General features: G+C 38.9%; 1 protein-coding gene across 1 annotated transcript in view; it reads left to right on the forward strand.

The window, feature by feature from the left end:
- The window catches only part of POLD1 (DNA polymerase delta 1, catalytic subunit), a 29,134-nt gene extending 20,852 nt beyond the window's left edge, over window positions 1-8,282 (forward strand). Inside the window, exons 21-28 of the mRNA XM_087713680.1 lie at window positions 263-438; window positions 929-1,081; window positions 2,069-2,171; window positions 2,461-2,593; window positions 3,652-3,765; window positions 4,943-4,995; window positions 6,063-6,160; window positions 7,930-8,282. Coding sequence (XP_087569806.1) covers window positions 263-438; window positions 929-1,081; window positions 2,069-2,171; window positions 2,461-2,593; window positions 3,652-3,765; window positions 4,943-4,995; window positions 6,063-6,160; window positions 7,930-8,026 — 927 coding nt within the window. The 3' untranslated portion in view covers window positions 8,027-8,282. The remainder of the gene's footprint in view (window positions 1-262; window positions 439-928; window positions 1,082-2,068; window positions 2,172-2,460; window positions 2,594-3,651; window positions 3,766-4,942; window positions 4,996-6,062; window positions 6,161-7,929) is intronic.
- Window positions 8,283-14,462: the final 6,180 nt, after the last annotated feature.

Raw genomic sequence — 14,462 nt, forward strand, 5'->3', positions numbered from 1 at the left:
ACTAATTCCTCTATGGTTTCTGCATTCACTTTCGATATCTTTTCATTGATTTCCATTCTTTCAGTCTTTAGGTAAGGTGCCATCTTCATGAATATGCTAAAGATTTTGTCCACTCCATAAACTAAGTGGTGCATTTCTTCTCGAACCAGACAGTTATTTCTTCAGTTCCTGAAATCCTAATCAAATTAAATAGTTGGATAGATCTTCTGCAGTGGAATCTGGTTTTGGGAATTATACAAAGGCATGATGTTTTCTCTACCAGGTATATTTTCCATACCTCCTGATCAATAAGAAGCGCTATGCTGGCCTGTACTTTTCCTCCAACTCTGACATGCATGACAAGATGGACTGCAAGGGCATTGAGACTGTGCGTCGAGACAACTGCCCCCTGGTGGCAAACCTTATCAACACCTGTCTGCAGAAGCTGCTCATAGATAGGTCTGTAAATTTTAGCAGGACTTATTGTGTCTGATGAGCATCTAAAGTAGCGGGAATGTGTTTGTATAGGGACAATATAAACAAATATTTGTAACTGCTAAACCATATTTTTAATTGCAACATTTCTGATTTCTATGTAGTATATCTTTAGGGTGAGCAATGTGGGAATTTCAGTCTTTGTCCTCCATTCCCCTTCCTGTTTAGTCCTCACAGCAGCTCTCTGTGATAGGATGGGCTGTGGGAGAATAACTGACCCAAATCATACAATGGATTTTGCAGTTGAGTGGAACAATTTGAAGTGGGGTTTCCCCAGTTCATTATATCATTCTGAGAAGTAGACTACATTAGGTCCTAAAATGACACATTGCCACTTTGGTACAAGACTTTTTATCCCCACTCCAACTCCAGCCTGTCTCTAGTTTCTAAAACTCAGAATTTGTGTCCTATTCAAGAGGACATTCCTAATTGTCACATGTGCTATACTTTTCAGGGACCCTTCTGGGGCTGTCACCCATGCCAAGGAAGTGATTTCGGATCTGTTGTGCAACAGAGTTGACATTTCACAGTTGGTGATCACCAAGGAATTAACACGCACTGCAGATGAATATGCAGGGCGCCAGGCTCATGTGGAATTGGCCGAGAGGTGAGCTGAAAGCGAGAGAGAATGCTTTAATTCACTTTTTCTTGTTTAAGAATATAGCAAGAGTCCTCTAACTTGAAGATACTCGGTATCCAGACTTGGAGGCGGTTGAATAAATCTGTTAAACAACCTTCTATTGATCCAGTCCACTAGTCCTCTCCTAGTCTAATCTACCTAGAAACAAATTTCCAAGGACTTTTCCTAATCCTGCAGTATGCCAAGGATTGAACCTGGCACCTTTTGCATATACAAAGCACATGCTCTCTCAACTATGTCTGGCCCCTCTCTTGGGATTTGATAAGGAAACTGTCATGCAGCATTGAAGGTTTGGCACTGCCTCATCTCTCTCCCCACAGCCTTGCTACCCTAAGTGATACCCACCCTGTCTGTCCTCAGGGCAGCGGAAAAAGGTGTGTGGGCGTGGGGTAGCCAGCCAGGCATGACTGAGGGGAAAGGCAGAAATAGCCGTGGTGAGTGCAGCTGCAAGTGGAACTTCTGCGACACCCACCTCTTGGCTCTGGGCTTCCTGTCTTGGCTGAAGCCATGTCATCCGCCACCCAGAGACACCTGGGAGGTGACAGGGGCCTTTTGGCTGCTCCACTGCCTCTCGATAAACAAAAGTTTAGAAGGTGAAAGTGCTCTGTTGCAGCCACATTTGTGGAGGAGACCTAACACTAATTATACTTTCTGCTGTATATTTTCTGGGCCAGTCTCCATCCCTTCAACCCTTTTGATTTCTTCTCTGATATCTCTCTGCTCAAAGAAAATACTCCACTTGGGTCATGTGTCAAACCTTTCCATCTCCCATGTCTGAACTTTTAATTCTCCAGAGCTGCTTATTCTGCTTCCCACTTCCTCAGTCCATCCTGACTCTACTCAGGCTTGATTTGCAGTCTTCTTAACCTTCTTCTGAGATCACTCAGTTCCAGTCTGCCTCCATCCTTTATGCAATCCTTCACTTTGATCTATGCAGCCCTCCTTTCCCTTTAGGATGCGTCGGCGAGATCCTGGCAGTGCTCCCAACTTGGGAGATCGAGTTCCTTATGTTATTATCAGTGCAGCCAAGGGTGTTGCAGCATACATGAAATCTGAAGTAAGTATGGAAGAAGGATGATGATGATATGCAATGAGGAGTTATACATGGAAGACAAGGCCAATAAAGCTTGCTATTGTGATGGTCAATATTTTGTACATCCAAGGAGTAAATATTTCTTCCCTACTATTATCAGAATGCATGTGCACCTGGCCCAGTAGCCTGTTAAGTGGCTTTCAGCCTTCAGTAAAGGGATAAAGTAGCTTGGTCATTAGGGTCCCTGGCAATCTAGTTCTACTCCTTGGACCCTAGCAATGCTTCTTGCTTATCTCTTTCTTTCTTATTTTAGGATCCCATCTATGTGCTGGAGAACAACTTGCCCATTGACACCCAGTACTATCTTGAGCAACAACTAGCTAAGCCCCTCTTGCGTATCTTTGAGCCTATCTTGGGAGAGGGCAAAGCTCAGAATGTTTTACTGAGTGAGTGTGATCTTTGACCTTCAACAAAAAAATCAAAATAGGACCTTGGTTTTGACTTAGTAAAAGCTTGGTAGAGACCTTCGCTGTGGACTTTAAATGACAATTAAGACTGCTAAGCTCAGACTGCCTGTTTTTCAGTTGAGCCATGGGAAGGCAGCTGGGATACTGAAGGAGAAGGAGCAGAGATATACTAAATGGCCTTTGGGAGCACCTGCCTATTATTGGTTAGCTTTGGAAGCTAATTGAGGGCTTCAATATAGCAATAGCAGTAGACTTATATACCGCTTCATAGGCCTTTCAGGCCTCTCTAAGCGGTTTACAGAGAGTCAGCATATTGCCCCCAACAATCTGGGTCCTCATTTTACCCACCTCGGAAGGATGGAAGGCTGAGTCAACCCTGAGCCGGTGAGATTTGAACCGCTGAACTGCTGATCTAGCAGTAGCCTGCAGTGCTGCATTTAACCACTGCGCCACCTTGGCTCTTCAGATTGGGAAGCCTGAAAATCAAAAGCATCTCAGATTGCTCTCAAGAAAACTATATAGGCTTGTCATTGGGAATCAAACTTTATTTAAGGAGACTACGAGATTGACTAATTGGGCAGGTGAAATTTGGATTCATGTATTTATTTATACCCCACCTTCATTATAAACAACTCAAGGCTGTGTACATACTTAATACTCCTTCATCCTATTTTCACCACAATGATAACCCACTGAGCTGAACTGAACTGAGGGAGACACAAAAGCTGCCAGCCAGCTTTTGTGTCCAAGGCAGGACTAGAACTCATGTCTCGTGCTTTCTAGTCTGCTGTCTTAATCAATAGACCAAATTTGCTCTCTTGCTTTTTTCACAACAGCAAGAATATTTTTTGTACTGGGGCTTTATTTTGCTTAAGCTGCCCAGAGTCACTGAGAGTGGGTTGGATGGCCATATACATTTTCTTGATAAATAAATAAAAACATGACTGACTGAGCAGGTGAAGTCAACAGGGTTTTCCCTAATGTGCATAAAGACCCGGGCTGTGGTATGTATGATCCTTCATATCTTCCCCTTGCAGAGGGAGAACACACTCGCTGCAAAACAGTATTGACAGCCAAAGTTGGAGGACTGATGGCTTTTGCGACTAAACGAAGCACCTGCATTGGTTGCCGGGCTGTGCTCAACCACCACGGTGAGATCCTGCCTTTGCCCACATGTCTTCTCAGAGTCCATTAATTTTTTTCCCTTCCCCCATCCCTCACGTCTAACCAACAGTGCATGTTGCAAGTTCCTATTGCCGGAACTTGCCACAGAGTACAGAAGCTGCGCCTCTGTTACCAGCAGGAAAACTCTTGCAATAGATCAACACCACTTCACAGTTTGTGATCTCTGCTGTTGCCCCAGTACTTTCTCTCTCTTTGGTCTTCTCGGAATATATAGGAGGGAGAAAAGTGCATATTGTAGGAAAAGAGATGAACGCTCAGGTGCATATTGTAGGAAAATAGATGAACGCATTTGCCTTGGATGAATATGAAGTTAATAGGCAGCAAAGCCTATTACCAGGATTCCTGGCTTCTTTGGGAGGAGATTGATTTCTGGAATATGGTTTAACACAGACATATGCAATTTCCGTTGGTTGAAGGGCTGCAGCAAGCTTTGCACATCATGTGTTAAGGATGCAGCCCAAAAATGGAAGGAGTCTCGGGACTTATTTTGGGAACAAATTTCGAATGAAACTGGTGTTTTACATTTATGCAAGACTTAGTGTATCTATGCTACACTCTTAAACTTTACAAAATCCCAAAGCAATGCAAAGAACTGAATTTTTTTGAGCCTATCTGTTTGTGATAGGGTGGTTCTGGGGGTTATGAGAACGATTTTGCATTCAGTAGAGAGAAAACCTGGGAATATGTTAGTTGAATTATCTGGGGAAGTTTAAAGAAGATTTCTTAAACACTTCAAAGGGGAATATCTCAAAAGTTTTCAGTAGTGGGTTTTTTTTGTGGTCCCGTTATCTGGCAAACTAGACCGCAGTTAATCAAAAGGCAGGTGCATAACAACAACAAACTGAAAGAATGAATAACTTGAGATTAGTGAAGCAAGTGGCTTAAACAACTCTTCAGCCAAGGCCAAAATTACACTGAAATATTCTGAGATAATAGGACTTTCTGTAAATTCTTTCCCAGAGGCAGAGATCATTTAGGTGCCAAATACAATTCATCCAGTCCATTGTTGCAAATAAAATGTAGCTTGTTGTTTCTCTGCTTTCCTGGTTCCCCCTCCCCATCAGAATGGATTTGAGAATATTACTCCATATGGCAGAATAGGGTGGGTGGATATTTTTTTTTTAATATTTTGCTCTTCAACAGGTGCTGTGTGCAAGTTTTGCCTGGCTCATCAATCTGAACTTTACCAGAAGGAGGTAAATGAATTCATGATCAGGCAGCTTTAGCTGGTTTATAATCCACTACTAAGGACTGATAGGCCTGTTTCCCTGAAAAATGAGAAATGAGATGAAAGAAATGTTGAGTTTGCAAATCACAAATACTTGATTTCACTGGGAGGTGGTGGGAGGAATTAGCTTAAGATTAACCATTTGGGAACTGGTAGCAATTTGAAAGCAGAATATACTGGTAATAGCATAAGGACTAAAAGCCTGAACTCAGAAATCAGAAAATCCCTAATATAAGCAGTCCTGTCCTATTTCAGGTGTGAACCTCTGGCTCCCTTTTTGAATCAAGTGCTACTCTTTAAATTAAACTATCTTGACTATCACAACCTTAATTGGGAAAAAAGTCAAAATTCACATTGTTTGCCATTTCACAGGGATAAGAACAGTGTTCCCTAAGGCCCATTGTGACTATAAAATTATTGTAAATACCATATTTTTCGGACTATAAGACACTCTGGACTATAAGACTCACATTAGCTTTACAGAAGGAAAACAAGAAAAAAAAGCTGCCTTTGCCTCCCAGCAATTTGCTTCCTTGCAGCAATTTGCTCTATGAGACGCACAGACATTTCCACCCACTTTTTTTTTGGGGGGGGGGGAGTGCGTTTTATAATTTGAAAAACATGGTTGATTCCTGCCTTTAAAAAGATAGTTGTTTCCTTTGGCATATTCTTCCCCATATCTATGGGATTTCCCTCCTCTCTCTTTTTAAAATTCACAACATGCTATGACCTAATTTTTTCAAGTGTATTTGTTGAATAGGCTATTACGGCCAGATTTGTAAATGGTGGAAAGTACAGGTCAACCTTATGGCTTAGCAAGAATGTGAACTGGACTTTTTTCTGGGGTCCTTATTGCAACATGGATGTAGTAATGTACTGCCTTACAAATCTACTTTGAGGTTCCCAACAGCATAATATGTTCACAGTAGTTTGAGACTTTGCAATGCCTATTAAATGCTGGGTCACATCCAAGGGAGAACATCTTGCTGCTCTGTCTTGTGGTTCTTCCTCCCTCATCTTTCTTTCTCCCCATAGGTGACCCATCTAAGCTGTTTGGAAGAAAAGTTCTCTCGTTTATGGACACAATGTCAGCGTTGCCAAGGGAGCTTACATGAAGATGTACTGTGTACCAGGTGAGGACTGATCACCCACCGCACCCTCTTATGGCAGCACAAGCTCTTGTATGTTCCCACGGGACATTGGGATAAAATATGGCTTTATGCCACCCCCCCAAGTGTTTACAACTGCTTATCAAGCTGGTTAGGGATCAGCAAACAGATGGCTCCCACGGAGAGGTAGGGGGCGGGGGTATACCTGAAGCCATTTATTGCATTATAAATATAGCACCTGCCAGCTGGCAAAGGGATTGGGAGGGAAAAGATAGAGCCTCATGTTGTGATAATCAGCATGTGTTAGCTGGGTTGTCTGGATTTAGAGAAGAGTGCAAGAGAGGTACATTTAACATGGGACATTGGGACAAGCAAAGCCTGGCTGCTAGAATTTAAGAACTTAGGGGATAGAATCTTGATGGGATAGATGGGCTTCTGGCTACAATACAGAGTAATCATTTAAATTTTCCTTTACATTAAAAATAATACATTATTATGTGTAGATAGATAACAAGCACCATATTCTCCCACACCCCCACAAAAGTGGCATTAATTTTCTCATTGGGTTAGATTCAAATTGTGCATGATATCCTAAATGGAGTTAATTAAATCATTACTGTGTTCAAGCTAGCCAGTAACATTCTAGCAAATAAACTATATGATTTAACGTAATGGCCTTGGTCACAAAGCATCTAATGTCAGATTTTCCCACAATATACTATACCATAAATTATTCTGTTTGAATCTACTCTATGCTAAACTCAGTCCTCGCTGTTTTTTTTTTTTTTTTTTTTTTTTTTTTTTTTTACAGTTATAATTTGTAAGGAACATTTCTATGGAGAGTTATTTTAGAACCAGAATCTTCTAGATTCTGTCTGAAATGATGTTATCGACTAGTACTTTGGTATGGTCTGGGAATCTCCAAAGATCTCCCTTGGGGTCTGCAAAATCAAGATTATTTGCCAGATCTTGAGGATGTTTGCAGAAATTTAACAATGCCACTCTTATTATTTTTTATTTGTTAAAAATAAATAGATTTTAAAATGAAAAATATCTGGGTTAATATCTAATGGTTTGAATGCTGTTATTTTTACATGATTCAATAAACAATTAAAACAAATTTTAATTTGGTAAATATGGTAAATATCAATAAATATAACTCATATAAACAAAAGTTCTTTAGAGGTCCTTTATATATTACAAAAATTCTGATTTGACGGCTACATGTCTCATCGTTTCAACTTGTCAGTTATCTTTAACTGGTTGAAACAGTGCATTCTATAGCAATGATTTCTGAATTAAGCTACCTCAAAAGGGCTATCTTATAGAGTGCACCAAAATCCAGAATCCATGATTCCCATGTGATTGAAATTTGGCAAAATTGTGATAATTTAAGTGCTGACACACTGCTACCTGCAGATTTAATAGACGTGTCCCACCAAATTCTCTGGAGACCAAGTAGACTGGTCCCCACAATTGATTGCTGGGGACAGTCAGCCCTTCATAGGTGTTGAGACTTAACTCCAGAATTCCTAGCCAAGCTTTTTTGCCTGTGCTGAATAAGAATTCTGGATGTTCTTAGTAAAAGGAGAAAGTTAATTTGTCAATATAGAGACAAGCCAAAACATAAAGGTTCTATTCTTTCCTGCAGGGGAATTATCTTTTGTCCCTCGCTCCTTCCCCCTCCACCCCCTAAATTTCTGGATGACACTGATAAAAAATTTGCCACTCTTATAAAAAATGCCAGTTCTTCATTGCTGTAATTTCTGGATTTTTTTCCTTTTTTCCTTCAGTCGTGACTGTCCCATCTTTTACATGCGGAAAAAGGTTCAGAAGGATCTTGATGATCAAGAATTGCTGATTTCCCGCTTTGGCCCCCCTACTTGGTGATTGCTCCTTCTCATCTGACGGGAACTATATTCATCTTTTTACATCTAGAATCAAGGCGAAGCCTCATTTAGGAAACTCAGGGGAAAATTACTGGTATTGGCACTGTTCTGCATTATAGACCCCATTGTCAGAATTGGGGAGAACACAAACTGCATATTGCAGGAGAAATAATAGCTTGGCTCCAAAAAGCTCCTTTGTAGAGTTGTGTGTTTGTAATATAAGTTTCTACAAATAAAAAATAGCTCTTTTTCTTGCATGTTATTGGAAGTCACATAGATTTGAATTTTATGGAAGAATTATTACATGGTTCCAGATGACTATAGGGACCATCAGACTCAGGAGTCCTGCATTTAAGGTGTTTACTGGGCAGCTAAGCAAACAGTTCAAGCACTTAATTGTCAGTTTCATGAATCCAGTAATATTTCTTTGAACTCTCAGTACTGTCGTTTTGTTTGGGTTTTTTTCTTTTGTGCTCAAGAAAATTTAAACCAGTCTTCATTCAGCACCATAAAGTTGTGTAAAAGTGTGTCTGATCATATTTATGAGTGCATGTGCATTATTGTACAGAGCAGGCATACACCATACATATTTTATAACAAAATCTGTGTTACCTTTAGAATATACCCAGGTTACACTATTGGTACAGTTAAAAACAACTGAGCAAACTGGGTATTAAAGTTAATGCCCAAGAAAAAATTGTTGAGCACCAATCACAAGAGTTCACTATTTTTGAAGAAAAAAGGAAATACAGCACAATTAAAGAACAGCTCCTATGCTTCTCTAGCATGTCACTACAAATGAATAAACCGTTTTATGGCTTAATGTGATGGCCTATTCACACAACCTATAGAATCAATTATTGGGATCTGACAACACATTGAAATCAAACTACCCAATTCTGTTTGTCATCCATTTTTATGCAAAATGGTCTAGTAAAATAATGATTAGCAGATAAAAAAAATATTTTTTCCAGTTTGATATTGTTGAATCATTTAGTTACCTGACTCAAATTTTGAAATATAATTTCCTTTCAGATGAATTCTTGCTTCTGAGATAAAGTGTAATTAGAAAAAAGTTTTTTTCAACAATCTAAATTGGTTTTCTAGATCACATTTTTAGTCAACATATTCTGTGATGCCTGATAATCCCTTTAACTCCATTTGTTGACTTTGTAATCCCAGTACTCATTATCTACCACCAATTCATGTATTCACAGTACAAGATAAAGAAATCATAAATTACTTCTGATCGCCGATCATTTAATACCTCTTACCCAGCTGGAATCCCTGACCAGATAATTGTCAACAAACTGAGACCAAAATAATGCAACTATAATAGTTAAATAGTTATAAAAGAATGTTAGATGGATATGAGTTCAAATTCCATCTCAGTAATTGTCATGAGGCAGATGATAATCTGGTGCTATGAGAAATTAATGTGAACCATGTACATTTGAATAAATGTAATAAATACAAAAACTGATACTCAGATTCCCCTTCCAAAATGATATTAAAATATTGTTCAAAAAGCTTAGTAGATATATACAAGAAGATAACATTTTCAGGCACAATGATTTTAAGTGTAGCTTGATTGATTGGTTTTATTTAATTACTAAACACACAATGTGATATTAGGCAGCATACCGCACAGCAACAATTAAAATCACGTAACCGATCGTAAAATACTAAAACAAGTACAAAAATAAAACAAGATAGTGGGGGAATAATAAATCACTTAACAATGTACAAGAACATTGAGTATGGATTGGATAACAATGCCAAAGAGGAGGCAATTCAGAATAAGATTGTATTTCTAAGGTCCTAAAGATGGACTGAAAATTTGTAGAGGTTTTAGAAGCAAATGCTGCAGATAGTTCTTACTTTGTCCCAGTATTTTGCAATTACTGTATTTCTCCAGTAGTGATTTCTAACTGGTTTCAGTAGTGGGTAGAATTAAAATCAATGCTATAGACATTCAACAATAATATAGCTGGTATATGCAAATTCATAGCTGTGCTAACTAAATCCGGATTTCTCAACAGTCATATCTGACCATTCAGGTCTAGGATGGTTCTTCATGTATACATAGGTTTATTTTGCAAAACCAATACACACACACACACACACACACACACCATCTTTGTGAGTGAAAAAATAGAATAAACATTAATAACATGAGGTTCATTCCATAAATATGTTCTCAGCTTGGCTTATTAGCAGCATTTTATCTCTGGGTACTTTATTGTGGTGCCTAGTTGTTGGATTCATCTACCCAAGACATAGTTAAAATTGGGACAAGCACTTCCATAGTTTTGGAAATTCTGGGAAAACTCATCAATGCTATTGTATGTTGGATGGGTGAGGCTTCAAGTTAAACAACAAGGTTTTTTTTAGACACTGCATGCTATGCAGCCAGCATCCCTTTTGTTTACTGGATTTAGAGTTCTGTGTATGTAGTATAAGCTTAATGTATAAATGGCATTTTCCACTGCCACTTATGGTTGCTTTCATCTCAGAAAAGGGTTCCCATACAAGGGAATCGGGATGAGATGATCAGGCATCTGTCAAACAGCATCTCAGTCTTGTCTGGATTTCATCTTCGTTTAACTTCATCCAAGCCTTCATTGGCTCAAACCATCAATGCTGAACCTTTCCAAAATAATCAGAAAAGAGCAGCCATTTCCATAAGCCACGTGTGTGGGGCCACATGTCAGGCAAATATCTGGAGCAGCCACCTTCAGGCAAAGTGTGCTTTCTGGCTAAGTTACAGCATCTTTTGATGTTGGCTACTGTCACTCTTATGTTCTCAATGTTATTGTACATCCCCAAATGTTACTGAATTATTTTTCACACTTTATATGAATTTCCTATGCATTTACATGGCAATCTTGTGTAGACTATTTATCCCAGAGCATCTAAGAAGGTTGTAATGTCACATGATTCTTGTGAAATTGGGTAAAACCAGGATCTCGCAGCCCAAATGAGGCCTCTCTGCAAATTATCTTCAGAAAAGCAACTGATGGAGTAGCAGCAACTGATGGAGCCGAAGGCCCCCAGCATGAACTACATTTTTCCCCTATCTTATTTCAAGAGGCATTTTTGTAGTTTTTGTAGTTTGTAGTTTGTAGTTTATTTATAGGCCGCCCTTTTCCCTGAGGGGACTCAGGGCGGCTTACAATCAAAAAAGGAAGGGGAGTGTAGGACAATACAAAAAAGAAATGTGCACAAAGTAAATTAGACAATAAAACTCAACATTCACTCAGCATTCGGGAGGGGCGAAATAAAATTATCCCCAGGCCTGACGGGTTAGCCAGTTCTTGAGGGCTGTACGGAAGGCCTGGACGGTGGTGAGGGTACAAATCTCCACGGGGAGATTGTTCCATAGTGTCGGAGCCGCAACAGAGAAGGCTCTCCTCCAAGTAGTCGCCAGTCGGCACTGACTGGCGGATGGAATACGGAGGAGGCCAACTCTATGCGATCTGATGGGACGCAGGGAGGTAATTGGCAGGTAATTTTCAAGTCACAATATCCTCAATTCATTATCTTTCCTTTAAAATATATCCTATACTTTTCTATTATATTCCATTGCTTCTTGCCAAATAATAAAACAAATTCCCCTTTATTCCTGGAATTGTTGGGGTTATGATTTAAGAGAGAGTAAAATGTGAATCAATGCAATGCGACTATGTGGAAGAAGTTAAAGCACGCATAATTATTACAGGAGGAGGGAAGAAATTACTGGCCATCAGTATGGCTCAATCTACTGAATCCAGGAATTAAAATTGCCGCAGGGAACTTTGTATTGTTAGAAGATGTACAGTAATTACTCTAGATAATAATTGGGCTTCTTAATGCTCTCTGGTTGTGCAGCTTAAATCCTTTTCCTTCTTAGATGTGCGCTCAAGATGCAATGTTAACTATACTCTACGGCCATGTGCCTCTCTTTCTCCTAAGCTGAAAGTTGCAGATGGCAGCTCTAGGTCCTTGGGTGTAAGGAGAGGGAGGAGGGAATGCAAGAGAGCAAATGATGGAGTGGGGGGCGGTGTTTGGATGGCTCCCTTTCTTTTCCTCTGTTGAGAAAGAGAGCCCTCCCCCAATCCGGATGGTAGAGGCAGGGCAGTTCAGATAGCATGGAAAGGTGTCTAAAGAGATAAAAAGCCTTTCTGATTCTTTCACAAGTTACAATTGGTTGTCCACGTGAGCTCCCCTCTTGAGGCTGATATGTGGGAAGGCATGAGTCCCTATAACAAACTCGATGTACTAACCTCTAGATGCAGTGGTCCCTCAGCTCTTTGAGAAACTGTGTGTGTGTGTGGAGGAAAGAGAGATGGAACATCTTAAGGAATAAGAGATTGAGAGTTATGTAAATACCCAGCCAACCATAGCTGATCTTAAAAATGCCAAGGAATATGGTTAGCACCTGGGAGATCACAAAAGGATAAACTGGGTGGGAAGTTTTGGAAGAAAACAATGTCTAACCACTTGTTTCAATAAAAACCACATGGCCAGACCTATGGAAGTTACAAGGAATCAAGCTCTTCTCAGTGATCTTTCTTAAGAACTAGAGGCTTGCTAAACTAAATGAATTCTTGTCTAGTTATTTTACTTGTTAAATTTATATGCCTCCCATCTCATTGTTACAGAGTGAGTGGCTTACAGAATAATAAAAAGTAAAATATATAATACATGTTGTGATATCAGGCTGCTTGCTTCTCAGTGTTAAGCACATGGGAATTCTCAAACTTTTCCTTTCCAGTATCTGAAAACTGGTGTGGTGAAAACGAGAGAAATGGCAAGTGCATGTAATAGGCCTCCTCATTTTTTTCAAATGCAGTTTGGTTACATGCAAAGCTTTCCTGTAGGCTTGGTTTATTCAGAAACTTTTTTTTATTAACACCTTATCTGTAAAACAAACATAATTGCTACTAATTTTCAATTTTACTTTTTTGCCAGATGAAGCTAATATTTTAGCTGCTGAATAATACTAACAAATGGTAAAAGGGGAGCAAATGAATTCCAATTAAAAAAAAAGAAAAGAAAAGAAAATGCAGGCTGCAAAAAAACCCTTAAATGTTGTTTAAATGTGTTTACATAGTTTTCCAAGTAATGTTGATTGGATTTGATAGTTTGGGCTATTGAGTCATTCCCAAGAATCTAAGATAGTTAAAGATATCATTGTAATACAGTATATGAACTTTTCCAAATAATGGATTTTTTTTTACTTGATAAGATTATTGATAAGATTATTGGGCCCAAATGTTGTTCCAGATCTTTTAGTATCAAACTGTGTATCAACTTTATGAGCAGTACTATGCTATTTTTCCACAATTGCTTGATCTCTATTGAAGATTTTATTATTGCCTTATTTTTTTCTAGTTCCTTCTTAATGTTCTTTTCATTTGCGACTATTGCAATATCTATTATCTATACTTGTTTCTTTCTTTAGTTGTGTCTGGCTTATGATGGCCTAAATGGTTTTAGTTATAATATTATTATAATATAATTAAATTATTATTATTATTATTATTATTATTATTATTATTACTACTACTACTACTACTACTACTACTACTACTACTACTACTACTACTACTACTACTACTACTACTACTACTACTGTATTCCAGAACTGTATTTAAAAATAGCAATAGCAGTAGACTTATATACCGCTTCATAGGCCTTTCAGGCCTCTCTAAGCGGTTTACAGAGAGTCAGCATATTGCCCCCAACAATCTGGGTCCTCATTTTACCCACCTCGGAAGGATGGAAGGCTGAGTCAACCCTGAGCCGGTGAGATTTGAACCGCTGACCTGCTGATCTAGCAGTAGCCTGCAGTGCTGCATTTAACCACTGTGCCACCTAAAACTTTTTGTTTAATCAAATTGTTATCAATCAGTAAAAAATTAATTTCACTGTAACAGTAACTGTAACATTCCCTTAAGAGTCAGCCTAGTATAGAGCAATTGTTGTCTGTAAGAACTAAGAGAAGATCTGGTCAATTGTTTTAAAATACTTTTTTTTTAAGTGGGGGCAGCTGTGGGAGATAATTAAAAAGCTCAAGCAGGGAAGATCTAATCAGCTCATGAAAACAGAGACAAAAGAATTTGTGAAGATAGTTCAACAATATCACCCCAAAGAAACAGTTTCTGGTCACTATTGTACTAAATTCTAAACTGAAATTATGAAAGACCAACCTCTCAGGTCCTTTGTAAAATGGAAAAGAAATTGAAATATACTATGTAATTGCAATAATTATTAACACACATACTAGTCTTTGCTTCAAAGGGGCAGTAGTGTTTTCTGTAAGCTATTCCTCCCTTTCACTGTATTGGAAAAGGTGCAAAAAGGAACTTGATGGATGAAACTATGTAAAGTTCGGATCACTATCAGCCCACTGCCCAGCATAGAGCTTCAGTGGACTGGCCTCAAATAATTTC

Source organism: Thamnophis sirtalis, unplaced genomic scaffold, assembly GCF_051295495.1.
Source record: "Thamnophis sirtalis isolate CommonGarterSnake01/CBP01778 unplaced genomic scaffold, rThaSir2_p1.2 scaffold_4, whole genome shotgun sequence".
In the NCBI taxonomy this organism is placed as follows: domain Eukaryota; kingdom Metazoa; phylum Chordata; class Lepidosauria; order Squamata; family Natricidae; genus Thamnophis; species Thamnophis sirtalis.